We start from the raw sequence: 14,124 nt of genomic DNA, 5'->3' as shown, positions 1-14,124 counted from the left end.
ACTCATGTCTCTGAAGTGTTTGGCTCCAATCACCAAACAGGTCATTGCAGCATTACCCATAATCCCCTCTGTTTCAGCCCTGTTTCCAAAGTGCTGATTCTCTGTCTGTTACTTTAGATGAAAATAAGGAGCCCCTCCCCACGCCCCTCTGAGAGACATTTGGTTACAAAGAACTCAATGGTGCTCTAGGAGGAGATTCAGGTGATAAGGTGGGGGGGGGGGGGTTACCTTGGTTGCTGATTGGCTAATGGTTACACAAGCCAAAACATCGTTATGACATCATAAAGTGGCCAAAATCTGATCAGCTCATTTTCAGATTTTTATAGAAATGGATCAAAAAGAGAGAGAATCTTTGTTCCTGAAAATAATTGTTTCTTTAACTCAGTGACTTGTATCGGACCCTGTCATCTGACATTGGAAATCAACTCAGACATGACCAAAGGGACTCAGACTTTAGCTTTCTGACTTCCCTGTCACCTTAAGTTTGCCTTCAGATCTGCGTCAGACTCCTGTTGACCTCCAACAGACTCTTTATCCTTCTGTAAGATGCTAACAACGCCTGTTTCTCCTGCCGAGGTGTGGAAGCCCCCTGTTCCCCTGCTCAGTCCAGGAGGTCTCGGCTTCATTCTGCAATATCTGAGACGGTCCTAACTTCCCACCACATGGTCCTGTATGCCTCGGTGGTCCCGCCACAGCTTTTGCCCTCCAGAGAGGTTCTTCATCCTCCTAGGACTCCCTCGTTCCTTTCTGACTTCCTGCGTGGTGGAGACAGACTCTGATTCCTTCTCGAGGTCTCTGCTTAGTTTTGCATAAATAAAGCATTCCCAATGTCCCACCAAGGCCTCCGTCCACTCCGTCCTCAGGTTTAAAACCTCTTGTCTGGTTGACCTTCATCCCGTCCTCTACAGCTGATCCTCCTTTCTGGTCCCTCTATCTGCCCCCAGGACATCCTCCTGATACTTCCTGCCAGAGAGAACCAAAGACTCATCTCTGCAGTGTGCAGAACATGAAACTCAGTCAGATGAAACATCTTGGAGAGTTGAGTGTAGCGTCATATAGTCAGGTCAGAGAGACTGCTCTAAGAATGGCACATCCAGAAGAGTCTGCAGTGTGTCGAGCATGAAGCTATTTCAAAACAACATGAACACAACACCGGCTAATACACGTGTTTAAAAGTAGGCCATTCAAGTGAGTTTCATTAGACGCTCGTTGAGTTTATTAATGTTTCTGATGGTTATGTGGTCGGCATCAGAGGGTCAAACCTGCAGAGCTCTGCTGCTGCTGTTAACCACATCTTCACAGAAACACTTCTTCAGTTCTCAGAGGAGAGATGAAGTTAGAATTAGGAAATGACTTCATTATCACAGGAAGTAGATGCTGAGTTCATGTTAAAGAAGCAGCCGGTTAGAGACTCTGACAGTCGAGAGCCAGAGACCGAGAGAGAAGCACGATGTCTGAATTCAGAAGGATCATGATGTCTTCATTCCTGATGCTGCTGCTCCACTTTCCAGGTGAGGATGCAGAGAACACACACTGTTTACGACTGTTAGTGAAAGCTAGTGAGGGCGTCTCTCAATTGAAATCGATGTATCCTTGGGCAAGATGCTGAACCCCAAGTCTCTCCCAATGGGGAACGGTGTGTGAATGATACCTTCTGTCGTGGAGTTTGAATCTGTTTCTACATTTAATATCCACTTTCCTCTATCGGGGTGTGGGTTATGACGCGCCTCTCTTTGCTTCCTAACTAACTTTGCAGAGATCGTTGTAGCGTTGGATCACATCAGGTTTATTCTTTGATCAAGGCTGCATACAAATATGAAGACAAACTTCCTCGCTTCAAAGTAACTCAAAGTTCTCCGTATCAAAAAAGAACAAAAAGAACACGGTCAAAAGACTCTACCACTTCCTGTCTAATCACACCCTCAGCTGTGAAGCAACGTGATGCCATATATAGACATACAGACATGCACGTGATATCTGACACCAAATAAGTGAGACTTGAACTAACATCTTTTAAAGCGTAGTGTGACTCACTAAAATAAATAGTTAAGAGTTTCCTCTAAAGCCTTTTAGTAATAAGACAAACATTCAAAGCATAATGATGAAAGGGAAATGTCTCTAAGCCCTTCATTGAGCAAGGGCCACATTGCTCTGTATGAACTGGGTGTGAATGGGTGACTTGTTGTATGTAAAGCTCTTTGAGGGGGTGAGAGACTGGATGAAGCTCTTTATAAATACAGTCCATTCACCATTTACCAAGTACATGAAATAAAACAGCTTTAATATCACTAACGGTACTTTACTACGTACTGTTCCTTTAACTGAGAGTGATGAGTTGTGTTTGTAACGTGGTGACTTTAGTGAACTCTTAGTAAACAAAACCTTCACAAATATAATAATGAATTTGAATGAATTTGAATATTTCTGTTTATAATATTTTTTCATTTTTTAACAGCAGCAGCCGGGCAACTTCCTTTCTTCACTGTCAGAGCTGGAGATGAAGCCACTTTGCCGTGTATCCATGATCAGGATGAGTGTGGGAATACTACCTGGTCCTACTTTTATTCACCATCAACACCGAATGTACCGCTGATTGAAGACGGACAGATTCACAAAGCAGCCAAAGCTAATTCAGACAGACTGAGAGTTTCAGAGAAATGTTCTCTGGTTATAAAGAAGGTCACAGAGGAGGATGCTGGTGTTTACGTCTGCAGCCAGTTCAACAAATCAGGAGAACAACAAGGAGAAGACTCTCGTGTTCTTCTGTCTGTTGTTTCCAGTGAGTATTTACATCATGATGTTTCAAACTGTCTCTATAGAGCAATATACTGAAACATTATAATAATAATGATTTCAGTGATGAAGTTAATGTTACTCTTGTTGTCTTTCTCTCTCAATATCTCCATCTTCAGTGACTGGACATCAGGACTTTGATGAGGTGATGTTACCCTGCTCTGTGAAGACATATGGAGGCTGTAGACACAGAGTGAAGTGGCTGTTTCAGGGTCGAGATGTGGATAAAGATCACAGATATATAAAGACATCACAGTATCTCTGCTCTGCCTCTGTGACATTTCTGACTTCTCTCTTTAGTAACACACCAAGGTCTGAGTTGTTTACTTGTGAAGTAACTGATAAGTTCACAGGAGAAGTTCATCAGTTTCCCTTCAGCCCTCAGTCCTCAGGTGAGAACATGTTGAGATGTTTAAAATCACTTCCAACAGTCTTGTTATTAGAATATACTGAAACAACACATTTACAACATCTCACATTTATCATGGATTGAATGAGTTTCTGAAATGTGAAGAGACAGATGGTTCTGATCAAAAGAGAGAAGCTCTTAATTGAGAAACCAGGTTAGAATATAATGAGTTGTTTCAAATCACTTCTCACACATTTAATCACAGATAATGCTTTTTGGGATTTGAAGTTTTTTATCATTTCCTCATTTGGTTTATGCATAAAACTATTTTTTTTTTTTTACTACAGTTTTTTTTGCATGATGTTGTTTTATTCCTGAAGGTGATGCTACAACAACTGGAACAGCAGGTCTCTTGAGGCTCATCCTGGTGTCTGTGGGGTTAGCAGCTCTCATCATCACCGTGGTTACAGTCCACATCTGGACCAGAGCTAAAGGTGAGGGTTCATAGATTCAAGAGAAAAGACAAAGGAAACCGTGGAAGCTGAAGTCAACATGTTTGTCTGTTTGTTTTTTTCAGGGGGCAAAAAACAGATGAAAAAAAACCTGGTGAGTTTAAATATAAAATAATAGCTTGTTATATTTATCATTTTAATTGAACTGTGATTATAAGACAGGCAGAAGATTCAACAAAGGAGTAAAGTTTGCATGTTGTGTTGAAATGAAGTATCTCTGTGGGTCCCTTGAGCAAGGCACTAAAGCAGGGGCGTCAAACTCATTTTCATCACGGGCCACATTAGCATTATGGTTGCACTCAAAGGGCCGGTTGTAACTATATAAATATAAATATATAAAATAATGTATTATATCACATTATTGCCGCTGCATTGGATTATTATCTGATAGGGTAATAACTTAGTAATTAACTACGTCTGAAAAGCAGAAGTCCAGGGCAAATAATTCCAAGTCTCTTCAGTGTACACGTCACAAAACGAGATGCATTGTGGGACATGTAGTTTATGGGCAACCTGCTTCTGTAAAGTGGCATGAAACCGTATAATAAACGTTATATTTTATATATATATATATTATATTCTTTGCAAGCTCTTGCGGGATCAAATGAAGTCGCGGGCCGGATTTGGCTTTAGTTTGACACAGCTGCACTAAAGGAAGTACTGAGATATTGTACTCAGGGGCGGTTCTAGGGGGGGGGGCAGTGTCCCCCTAACACTGACTTTGGACCACCCTGTGGCCCCCCTAAAAACGAAAAAAAAAGTTTATGATTAAACAATTTATTGGCTGACGGAATAGGCAGAAGTAACGATATTTGTCATTCTAGTCGGACCCATTAGAGCAGGGGTCTCCAACATGTCGATCACGAGTTACTGGTATCTCGCAAGCCCTCAATAGCCCCCACTTTACAAATATGCTTTAAAAAAAAAAAAAATGTAATTAATTTTTTTAACGCAAGCCATCATAGCCACGGAGGAGCTCACAGCCTCTGTGAGCGAGCGAGACAGAGAGAGAGAGAGAGAGAGAGCTAGAGAGAGCACACCTTTATCTATTTAATGTGTTGTAAAAAATAAAAAAGTCATTCCAATGTGTACTATAGGACAGTAAAAAAAAAAACTGTTTGAAAGGGGAGTGATTGGTAAAATATGCATAAATAAAAAGAAAGAATACTAACTATAGGTAACATAAGATAAGAATAAACTAGTTTAAATGATTTGTAATTGCATATAATAATGTGTAATGAAACAAATACCAATAACTGTATTGCATTGTTTTCTTAGGTGTATACTTCATAGCAGAGGTGGGGACTCGAGTCACATGACTTGACTCGAGTCAGACTCGAGTCGCATATTTTTTGACTTGAGACTTGCTTGACTAACTAGACCCTCCAGAAAAACGCGGTCTAAAATCCTTGATTATGCGATAAAAATGCGGGGTTTTTATGTGATTTTATGCGGGAAAATTGCGGGAAGTTGTGTAATATGCGGGAAGCGGAAAAAGGTGATTATTCTCCCGCACCCTGTTACTAGGCTACTACTGAATGAAAGGGAGCACTTTTAAAGAGTTGCTATGATAAACAAGCATACTAGAAGCAAGCCACATCACAGAAAGACACACACACACACACACACACACACACACACACACACACACACACACACACACACACACACACACACACACACACACACACACACACACACACACACATATACACACACACACATATACACACACACACACACAAACACACACACACACACACCCCTCCTCCTCATTCTGTTTTCATTTACTCGTTCGTTATCTGACCAGCTTCAATCTTGTAGGCTACTCACCTCGTTTCTTGCAGCCCTCGAAAGGGTTTTGGAGGTTGAAGCCTCTGTGAGCGTGTTGGCTTTCTTGTCCGCAGCAGAAACCATTTTTGAATGTTTGTCCGAATCGAAGTGGGTATTCACAGTCGATTTCCTTTTATGCTCCAACACACAGTTGCAGGGGTACAGAACAGTTTCCCCCCACTTTCGTGCAAGACATTGGGGTACTGCTTTGCCCGGTCTTTAGCTGAAATGTTCGTGGGTAAATGTGATGGATTCGATTTGTTCATCTTGGTGTGTGAATTCCACACCTTCACACGACGGTGTTTGCCTTCTGTGATGCGCGGGCTGATGACGTTGCGTCATCATCACTACTCGTCAAGACGAGTTAACTTTTTTATTTTTTTTCTCAACTTTGTGTGGAAAAATGCGGGGATTATGCGGCCTTTTGATAAATATGCGGACTTTTAAAAATCTGCGGCATTTAGCTGATTATGCGGGACATTCTGCGATCGCAGAATCGCGTTTTTCTGGAGGGTCTAACTAACATTGATAAAATACTTGACTTGACTTTGACTTGGTATTCATGACTCGAGACTTGACTTAAGCTTGAGACAGATGACTTGAAAGGACTTGACTGTTTAAAATTAAATATTTGTGTTTGTTTTTGTAGTGAGATATTACGTTTAGTTTTTTCGAAAAACGTGATTATAACGCCATGCGCGCAAACCTGGCAACCCACTAGACGGCAGGAGTGTCAGTTAACATGGCAGCGGCTAGCGTTACTCCAAAAATAGTTACGTTTGGATTCAAGGATTATTTTGTCGATGACGGTAATAAGAAGAGAACAGCGGTATGCAGGGTCTGCAGCATAAAGATCAGTGACAGGACCACCACAACATCCAACTTCATTCGTCACTACAAAAAAAAAACACAGAGAAAGGTAGGCTACGTGACTGTGTTGTGTTAGCTAGAAAGCTAACGTTAAGTTTAAGCTACGTTAGACTTGGTTTCAAATCGATTAAGCAAAGAGAAGACAAAACGGTAAATGAACACTAGAACCGCCAAGGGATTCATTTTGACTAACCCTGATACTGACGGGCTGTCAGGAGAGAGAGAGAGAGAGAGAGAGAGAGAGAGAGAGAGAGAGAGAGAGAGGAAAAGAGATGCCTCGTTTATGTCCCCTATGTTATTATCAGAAGTTACTGTAATCTTTTGAATAATGTAGTTCATCTACTTTTAGAAAAACCAGCACCTTACCGTGGTAGAGAGGTTTGTGTGCCCTGATGAACCTGGGGGCTGTGTTGTCTGGAACCTTGTGTTCCTGGTAGGGTCTCCCATGGCAAATTGGTCTCAGGCAAGGGGCCAGACTAAGATTGGTTCAAAAGACCTCATGAAAGACGACACACGAAGTGAGGATACCCGGCCCGGAGGAAGCCCGGGGTCCCCTTCTGGAGCCAGGCCCAGAAGGAGGACTCGTCGGCGAGCGTCTGGTGGCCGGGCTTGCCACGGAGCCCGGCCGGCCGGGCACAGCCCGAAAAGGCGACGTGGGCAACACCTCCGCTTCTCCGTCCCGCGGGCCCACCACCTACGGGAAACAGCGATGGGGTCGGGTGCGCTGCCAGAAGGGTGGCAGTGAAGGCAGAGGGTCTCGACGGACCAGACCCGGGCGACAGAAGCTGGCTTTGGGGACGTGGAACGTCACCTCTCTGGGGGGGAAGGAGTCGGAGCTTGTGCGGGAGGTGGAGCGTTACCAGTTGGATCTGGTTGGGCTCACCTCTACGCACAGCGTCGGCTCTGGAACCTTACTTCTGGATAGGGGTTGGACTCTATTCTTCTCCGGAGTTGCTCAAGGTGTGAGGCGCCGGGCGGGTGTGGGGATACTCACAAGTCCCCGGTTGGGTGCTTCGTTGTTGGAGTCTACCCCAGTGGACGAGAGGGTTGCCTCCCTACGCCTGCGGGTTATGGGGGGGAAAACTCTGACTGTTGTGTGTGCTTATGCACCCAACAGCAGTTCAGAGTATACGGCCTTCTTGGAGACCCTGGAAAGAGTCCTGTATGGGGCTCCTGAAGGGGACTCTTTAATCTTGCTGGGAGACTTCAACGCACATGTGGGCAATGATGGAGACACTTGGAGGGGAGTGATTGGGAGGAACGGCCCCCCTGATCTGAACCGGAGTGGTGGTTTGTTACTGGACTTCTGTGCTAGTCATGGATTGGCCATAACAAACACCATGTTCGAACATAAGGATGCTCATAAGTGTACGTGGTACCAGAGCACCCTAGGCAGAAGGTCCATGATCGATTTGGTTATCGTATCATCGGACCTGAGGCCGTATGTTTTGGACACTCGGGTAAAGAGAGGGGCGGAGTTGTCAACTGATCACCATCTGGTGGTGAGTTGGGTCGAGTGGCGGGGGAAGCCTCTGGATAGACCTGGTAAGCCCAAACGTGTAGTTCGGGTGAACTGGGAACGTCTGGAGGAGGCCCAAGTTCAGGAGGCCTTCAACTCACACCTCCGGCGGAGCTTTTCGGGCATTCCTGTGGAGGTTGGGGACATTGAACCAGAGTGGTCGGTGTTCAAAGCCTCTATTGCCGAAGCCGCGGCGGGGAGCTGTGGTCTCAAGGTCCTAGGTGCCTCAAGGGGCGGTAACCCTCGAACCTCCTGGTGGACACCGGTGGTCAGGGAAGCCGTCCGACTGAAGAAGGAGGCCTTCAGGGATTTGTTATCCCGGGGGACTCCCGAGGCAGTTGCAAGGTACCGACAGGCCCGAAGGGCAGCAGCCTCAGCCGTGGCCGAGGCAAAGCAGCGGGTGTGGGAGAAGTTCGGAGAAGACATGGAAAAAGACTTTCGGGCGGCACCAAAGTTGTTCTGGAAAACTGTCCGACACCTCAGGAGGGGGAAGCAGGGAACCATCCAAGCTGTGTACAGTAAGGATGGGACGTTGTTGACCTCAACTGATGGAGTGTTAGGGCGTTGGAAGGAGCACTTTGAGGAACTCCTGAACCCGACAACTCCGCCCTCTATGTTAGAGGCAGAGCTGGAGTATGAAGGGGGATAGACACCAATCTCCCGGGGGGAGGTCACTGAGGTCGTCAAACAACTTCACAGTGGCAAAGCCCCGGGGGTGGATGAGATCCGCCCAGAAATGCTGAAGGCTCTGGGTGTTGAGGGACTGTCATGGTTGACACATCTCATCAACGTTGCGTGGAAGTCGGAAACAGTACCGAAGGAGTGGCAGACCGGAGTGGTGGTTCCCCTTTTCAAAAAGGGGGATCAGAGGGTGTGTGCCAATTACCGAGGCATTACACTACTCAGCCTCCCCGGGAAAGTTTACTCTAAGGTACTCGAAAGGAGGGTCAGGCCGATTGTCGAACCTCAGATTGAGGAGGAACAATGCGGATTCCGTCCTGGTCGTGGAACGACGGATCAGCTTTTTACTCTCGTAAGGATCCTGGAGGGGGCCTGGGAGTACGCTCATCCAGTCTACATGTGTTTTGTAGACTTGGAGAAGGCGTATGACCGGGTTCCCAGGGAGTCACTGTGGGAGGTGCTGCGGGAGTATGGGGTGAGGGGGTCTCTACTCAGGGCCATCCAATCTCTGTACTCCCAAAGCGAGAGCTGTGTCCGGGTCCTCGGCAGTAAGTCGGACCCATTTCAGGTGAGGGTTGGCCTCCGCCAGGGCTGCGCTTTGTCACCAATCCTGTTTGTAATATACATGGATCGGATTTCGAGGCGTAGTCGTGGGGGAGGGGGTCTGCAGTTCGGTGGACTAAGGATTGCACCACTGCTTTTTGCAGATGATGTGGTTCTGATGGCTTCATCGGTCTGCGACCTTCAGCACTCACTGGATCGGTTCGCAACCGAGTGTGAAGCGGCTGGGATGAGGATCAGCACCTCCAAATCTGAGGCCATGGTTCTCAGCAGGAAACCGATGGACTGTCCACTCCAAGTAGGGAATGAGTCCTTACCCCAAGTGAAGGAGTTCAAGTATCTCGGGGTCTTGTTCTCGAGTGAGGGAACAATTGAGCGTGAGATGGGTCGGAGAATCGGAGCAGCGGGAGCGGTACTGCAGTCTCTTTACCGCACCGTTGTGACGAAAAGGGAGCTGAGCCAGAAGGCAAAGCTCTCTGTCTACCGGGCCATTTTCGTTCCTACCCTCACCTATGGTCATGAAGGATGGGTCATGACCGAAAGAACGAGATCGCGGGTACAAGCGGCCGAGATGGGTTTTCTCCGCAGGGTGGCTGGTGTCTCCCTTAGGGATAAGGTGAGAAGTTCGGTCATCCGGGAGGGACTCGGAGTTGAACCGCTCCTCCTTCGCGTCGAAAAGAGCCAGTTGAGGTGGTTCGGGCACCTAGTTAGGATGCCACCTGGGCGCCTCCCTAGGGAGGTGTTCCAGGCACGTCCAGCTGGGAAGAGACCAAGGGGTAGACCTAGGACCAGGTGGAGGGATTATATCTCTTCTCTGGCCTGGGAGCGCCTTGGGATCCCCCAGTCAGAGCTGGTTGATGTGGCCAGGGAAAAGAAAGTTTGGGGCTCTCTGCTGGAACTGCTACCTCCGCGACCCGACCACGGATAAGTTGGAGAAGATGGATGGATGGATCTACTTTTAGTAGTTTGTTTAAATGTCTTAATTACGTTGTTTTTATTTGTAGAAGTGCATCATTCCTTGATTTATTGTAAAATGAATCTGAACTTTTTGATCTGTTATGATGATAAACTGAAGACATTTCTAAATTAACCCAATTAAGTGAGTTTTAAATTGTCCTGCTTAGTTTATAAGGAAATTATGAAGAGGAACAAATTCAATGATTTGAAAGTTATATCTATGTAGGTGCTGACGCTGTTGGCGGTTCTAGTGATAACAGACATTTAAATTAAATATGATTTTCTTACCTGGAATTCTGCCTTTTTGAACAGACTTTCTGAGTCCTAGCTATATTATCTGCAGTTCTGGGGTTAATATGAATCTAATATGATCGTCATCGGTCTAAATTAGATTTCAAATGATTAACTGTGTATGTAATGAAGATCACAGTGTCCATCCATTTTCATAACCACTGTCTTTTAACTGATTTAAATGCGGAAACTGGGGTATTCATCAGAATGTCGTATGACTTGACTTGACTTGCTTGACTCTCCCCACAGTGACTTGGGACTTGCTTGATACTTGTAGGTCAAGACTTGAGACTTGCTCATGACTTGCACATGTAGGACTTACTCCCACCTCTGCTTCATAGTGTCTTTGTCTTTTTCGTCCTGCATTTATTGAGCCCCCCTCAGAAAATAACTGGCCCCAGCCTGGCCCCCCCAGTCAAATTGGTCTAGAACCGCCACTGATTGTACTTCAGTAAAAGCAGCAATACTACAATGTAAAAATACTAGGGATGTAACGATATACCGAATATCGCGGTATCGCGGTAAATAAACTTCCCAATACCGTCGTGAGACTGACAAAATCTACCGCGATTTTCAAAAAAAAAATATGTTAATATAATGTTTTTTTTTAAACACTTTTTTTTTTTTAAACCTTTATTTAACCAGGTGGTCCCATTGAGATCATCGATCTCTTTTTCAAGAGAGACCTCTCTAACATGGCAGCAAGTAGGTTACAACATGAAAATAAAACAACAGATAACACAAAAGGACATCGTATTTACAGGGCTACATTTACACACCTAGAGACATTGACAAGTATCAACCATATATTTATATCTCGCCATGTCAATAAGCCTGGCGTTAGACTTTTTCGCTGTCCGTCATTTTGACAGACAGGATCGTAAAATATCCGTCATAATCCCTTATTACCCGTCGGGTCTGAAAAGTTCACGATAGAGCATGCTCGTGAACTGTCAACGTGGGGGGGGGCGGTGTTATGCCGAGTGTACATGCACCTCGCGGGACGCGCACAGCGTAAAGCAAGACCTCCCAGACATGTATTGATCTGTACGGCAAAGTACGGTTTGGAAACTATATCATTTCCTTTTGGAGGGCATGCATAACACGGCATAACACCAGAGCCTGGCTGCGGGGAAACGTTGGCGCTGTTCCGAGTTTGTTCTAATCTGTCAAAATGACAGACTGCGTTCAGATTTTTCCGTCATTGTTAAATAAAATATTCGGTTAACGCGACCACTGGTGTCCCAGCAACATCAGTACCAAGCGAGAGAGTTGTTTCCAGAGCAGGGGATATTGTAAATGCCCAAACACCCCAGCTTATAAATACCTGGAAATGTGGACATTCTCATATTCCTAAAAACCTGTCTGATGATGCTGAGTGAGTGACTAGTGAGTTTGAGTTGAGTTACTTGAAAAACTAAAGTGAAACTTGATTTATGTTATTGCAGGGTCTGATTATTAAATGTCCTTGTTTATTTGTGAGATGCAGTGGCACAAAGAAAATGCTTACTTTGTTGGGTAGTACCAGTAGGTACAAAAACACTGGTTTTCTTGTTCCAGTCTGTTACTGTCACTTTGTTTTTGACACTTTAAAATACTGCTATCCTACAAAAATGCTGTAAAAATCAGATTTATTATTTAATAAAAAAAAAAATTCCGAGTAAAAAAATGTTTTATTGAAGAAAAAAATGTTTCTGATTTTTTCCCCCCTTCCCTTTATTATTCAATATCGCGATAAATACCGTACCGTGGACTTGTTATCGCGATATTATCGTACCGTGAGTTTTTGGTATCGTTACATCCCTAAAAAATACTCTAATATATAAATATGATTAATAATACAAATATACCTACATTGAAAGTAGTGATGATGCAGAATGTAATAATATAATATGTGATTATAATAAGTGATGTTTTAATGTGTATCACTTCCATTTGCAATGAATGGTTTATTAAAATGACTTGCATACTACTGGGTAGCTGAACTAGTTATATTTGTCATGTAATACATCATAGATGGAGATTTCTGCTCCATTTAAGAATGAAATAAATGCAAAATAAAAAACAGGAATATAAAAGATGTTAAATCAAGAATGTGTAATAAAGATGAATGGATGTAGACGAGTAAAAAGTTCAACATGAAGCTCCAAAACAAGGAGCAGTTAAAGTGTAAAGTAGCATTAACTGATGATAGTCAAGTCAAGTCCTTCAAATATGTACTGAAGTAGAAAACTGAGTAAATGTACTTAGTTACTTTCCAGCTCTGCTCTGTGTTTTTACCATGTCTCTGTTCCATGTTGACAGGAGCAGAATGATGAAGATGAAGATGAAGATGAGGTGGACTATGAAAACGATGGATGGGCTTCTGCCTCTGTGTGACTGATCAACAACATCAACTCCCCTCAGAGTCCATGCTGTCAAACATCACCTCCTCATATGTTACAGGAGAAAACAGGAGAACCATGAGATCATTGGAACATTTCTGATGACTGAGAACACCTGAGCCCCACGAGAGGCCCTTCAGAAACTCACCTCCATATGATAGGAAACACAGCTTATTATATTCATTCCTTTCTGACTGAACGTCCTTTAAGTATGCTCTCACATCCCCATACATAGTTATACTGGATCTGATCTAAAGTCTACAGTCTCTGGATAACATCTCAATATTAGCAGTACTTGTACTTACACCTCATACCTTCACTTCTCACTGTAACTGCTGCACATGTTCAAACATACAAGTGTTGGGTTTAATTCATAAAATATTTAAATTGTAAAATTATCCATAAAATGTTTTTGTTAATTGTGTTCTCTGGGAAAATCATTCACCCTAGTGTCGATTTAATAACTTTAATAAATGCTTTTATCTCGTTTTTCAATGAATGATTCATAAAATGTCTTATAATTAGCATAGCGTGTACTTATACCCACAGTATATATATACCTGTCCTGCCTACTGTAACTGCTGCACATGCTCTATATATCTGATCAATAGTCTATACAATATAATTACTATACTCACTTTTTACTCTGTGTATTCCTAAAGCTGAAATGCCTCCAGTATCTTAGGATGTTTTAATTAGCTTAAGTCCTAATGGAATATGTTTCTCCTTTTTTTACTACGGCTTTAATGAAATATAATCCAAATAAAAAGAGTACTTGTAATCAATGTTATAATGAGTTGTGTTTCTCTCTCTATCTCCAACACACTGACAACACAACGCTTTGTTGGGTTTAACCTCTCTTTGCCCTGGCTCTCACTTTGTAAACAACATACAGTTTGTGTCAGAGCCAAGGGAGGTGTTGCACATTTAGTGGAGCTGTGGTGATATCCTGGGATCAGGTATGAGGCAAGAGAGAGAGTGATACTGTTTGATTTGACTTACGTACACTTCAGCGTTCTTGGAGAGTGCATCAGAGCGTCACAGAGGAAGCTCTAAGAATGGCACATCGAGGAGAGGCTAGAAAACCTGGCTAGGTGGCTATAGACCTTTCAAATCCCCTGATCAACATCCTATCAGCTTTCAGGTTGGTCCTCCGGTTCAGTCAGCGCTTCATCTGTTGAGCAGAACCCCATTTTGCCAGTTGTGTGCTGTTGAATGACGCGTGTGATTATTTGTGTGTTAGTGTGTGTGTTTCTTAAAGTGTCTGTGTGTTAATACACTGCAGCTCGACAGCACCACCCTCAGGTTTGTGTGTTTCTTTTTTTTACGATCAAATGTTTTACTTTTGGTTTGTCACTGGAGGAAGATTGTATA

General features: G+C 43.9%; 2 protein-coding genes across 3 annotated transcripts in view; one reads left to right on the top strand and one right to left on the bottom strand.

Annotated features, from left to right (window-relative positions):
- LOC307016992 (heterogeneous nuclear ribonucleoprotein Q-like) overlaps positions 1-14,124 on the bottom strand; it is a 144,781-nt gene that overhangs the window by 37,289 nt on the left and 93,368 nt on the right. The window lies entirely within an intron of this gene.
- LOC307016990 (uncharacterized protein) lies at positions 1,377-13,535 on the top strand. 2 transcript variants are annotated; one of them, XM_079646405.1, is made up of 6 exons: positions 1,377-1,511; positions 2,456-2,779; positions 2,913-3,185; positions 3,523-3,636; positions 3,720-3,748; positions 12,671-13,535. In XM_079646405.1, exons 1-6 carry the CDS (start codon positions 1,451-1,453, stop codon positions 12,743-12,745), a joined length of 876 nt encoding a protein of 291 aa, XP_079502531.1. In that variant the 5' UTR covers positions 1,377-1,450; the 3' UTR covers positions 12,746-13,535. The 2 variants fall into 2 exon arrangements, with proteins under 2 accessions (XP_079502531.1, XP_079502532.1); XM_079646406.1 differs by having other exon boundaries at positions 1,400-1,511; positions 2,459-2,779.

This window comes from Notothenia rossii, assembly GCF_949606895.1.
Source record: "Notothenia rossii genome assembly, chromosome: 8".
In the NCBI taxonomy this organism is placed as follows: Eukaryota; Metazoa; Chordata; class Actinopteri; order Perciformes; family Nototheniidae; genus Notothenia; species Notothenia rossii.
The sequence above is the reverse complement of the archived record's forward strand: the minus strand, read 5'-3'. Positions and strand labels throughout refer to the sequence as shown.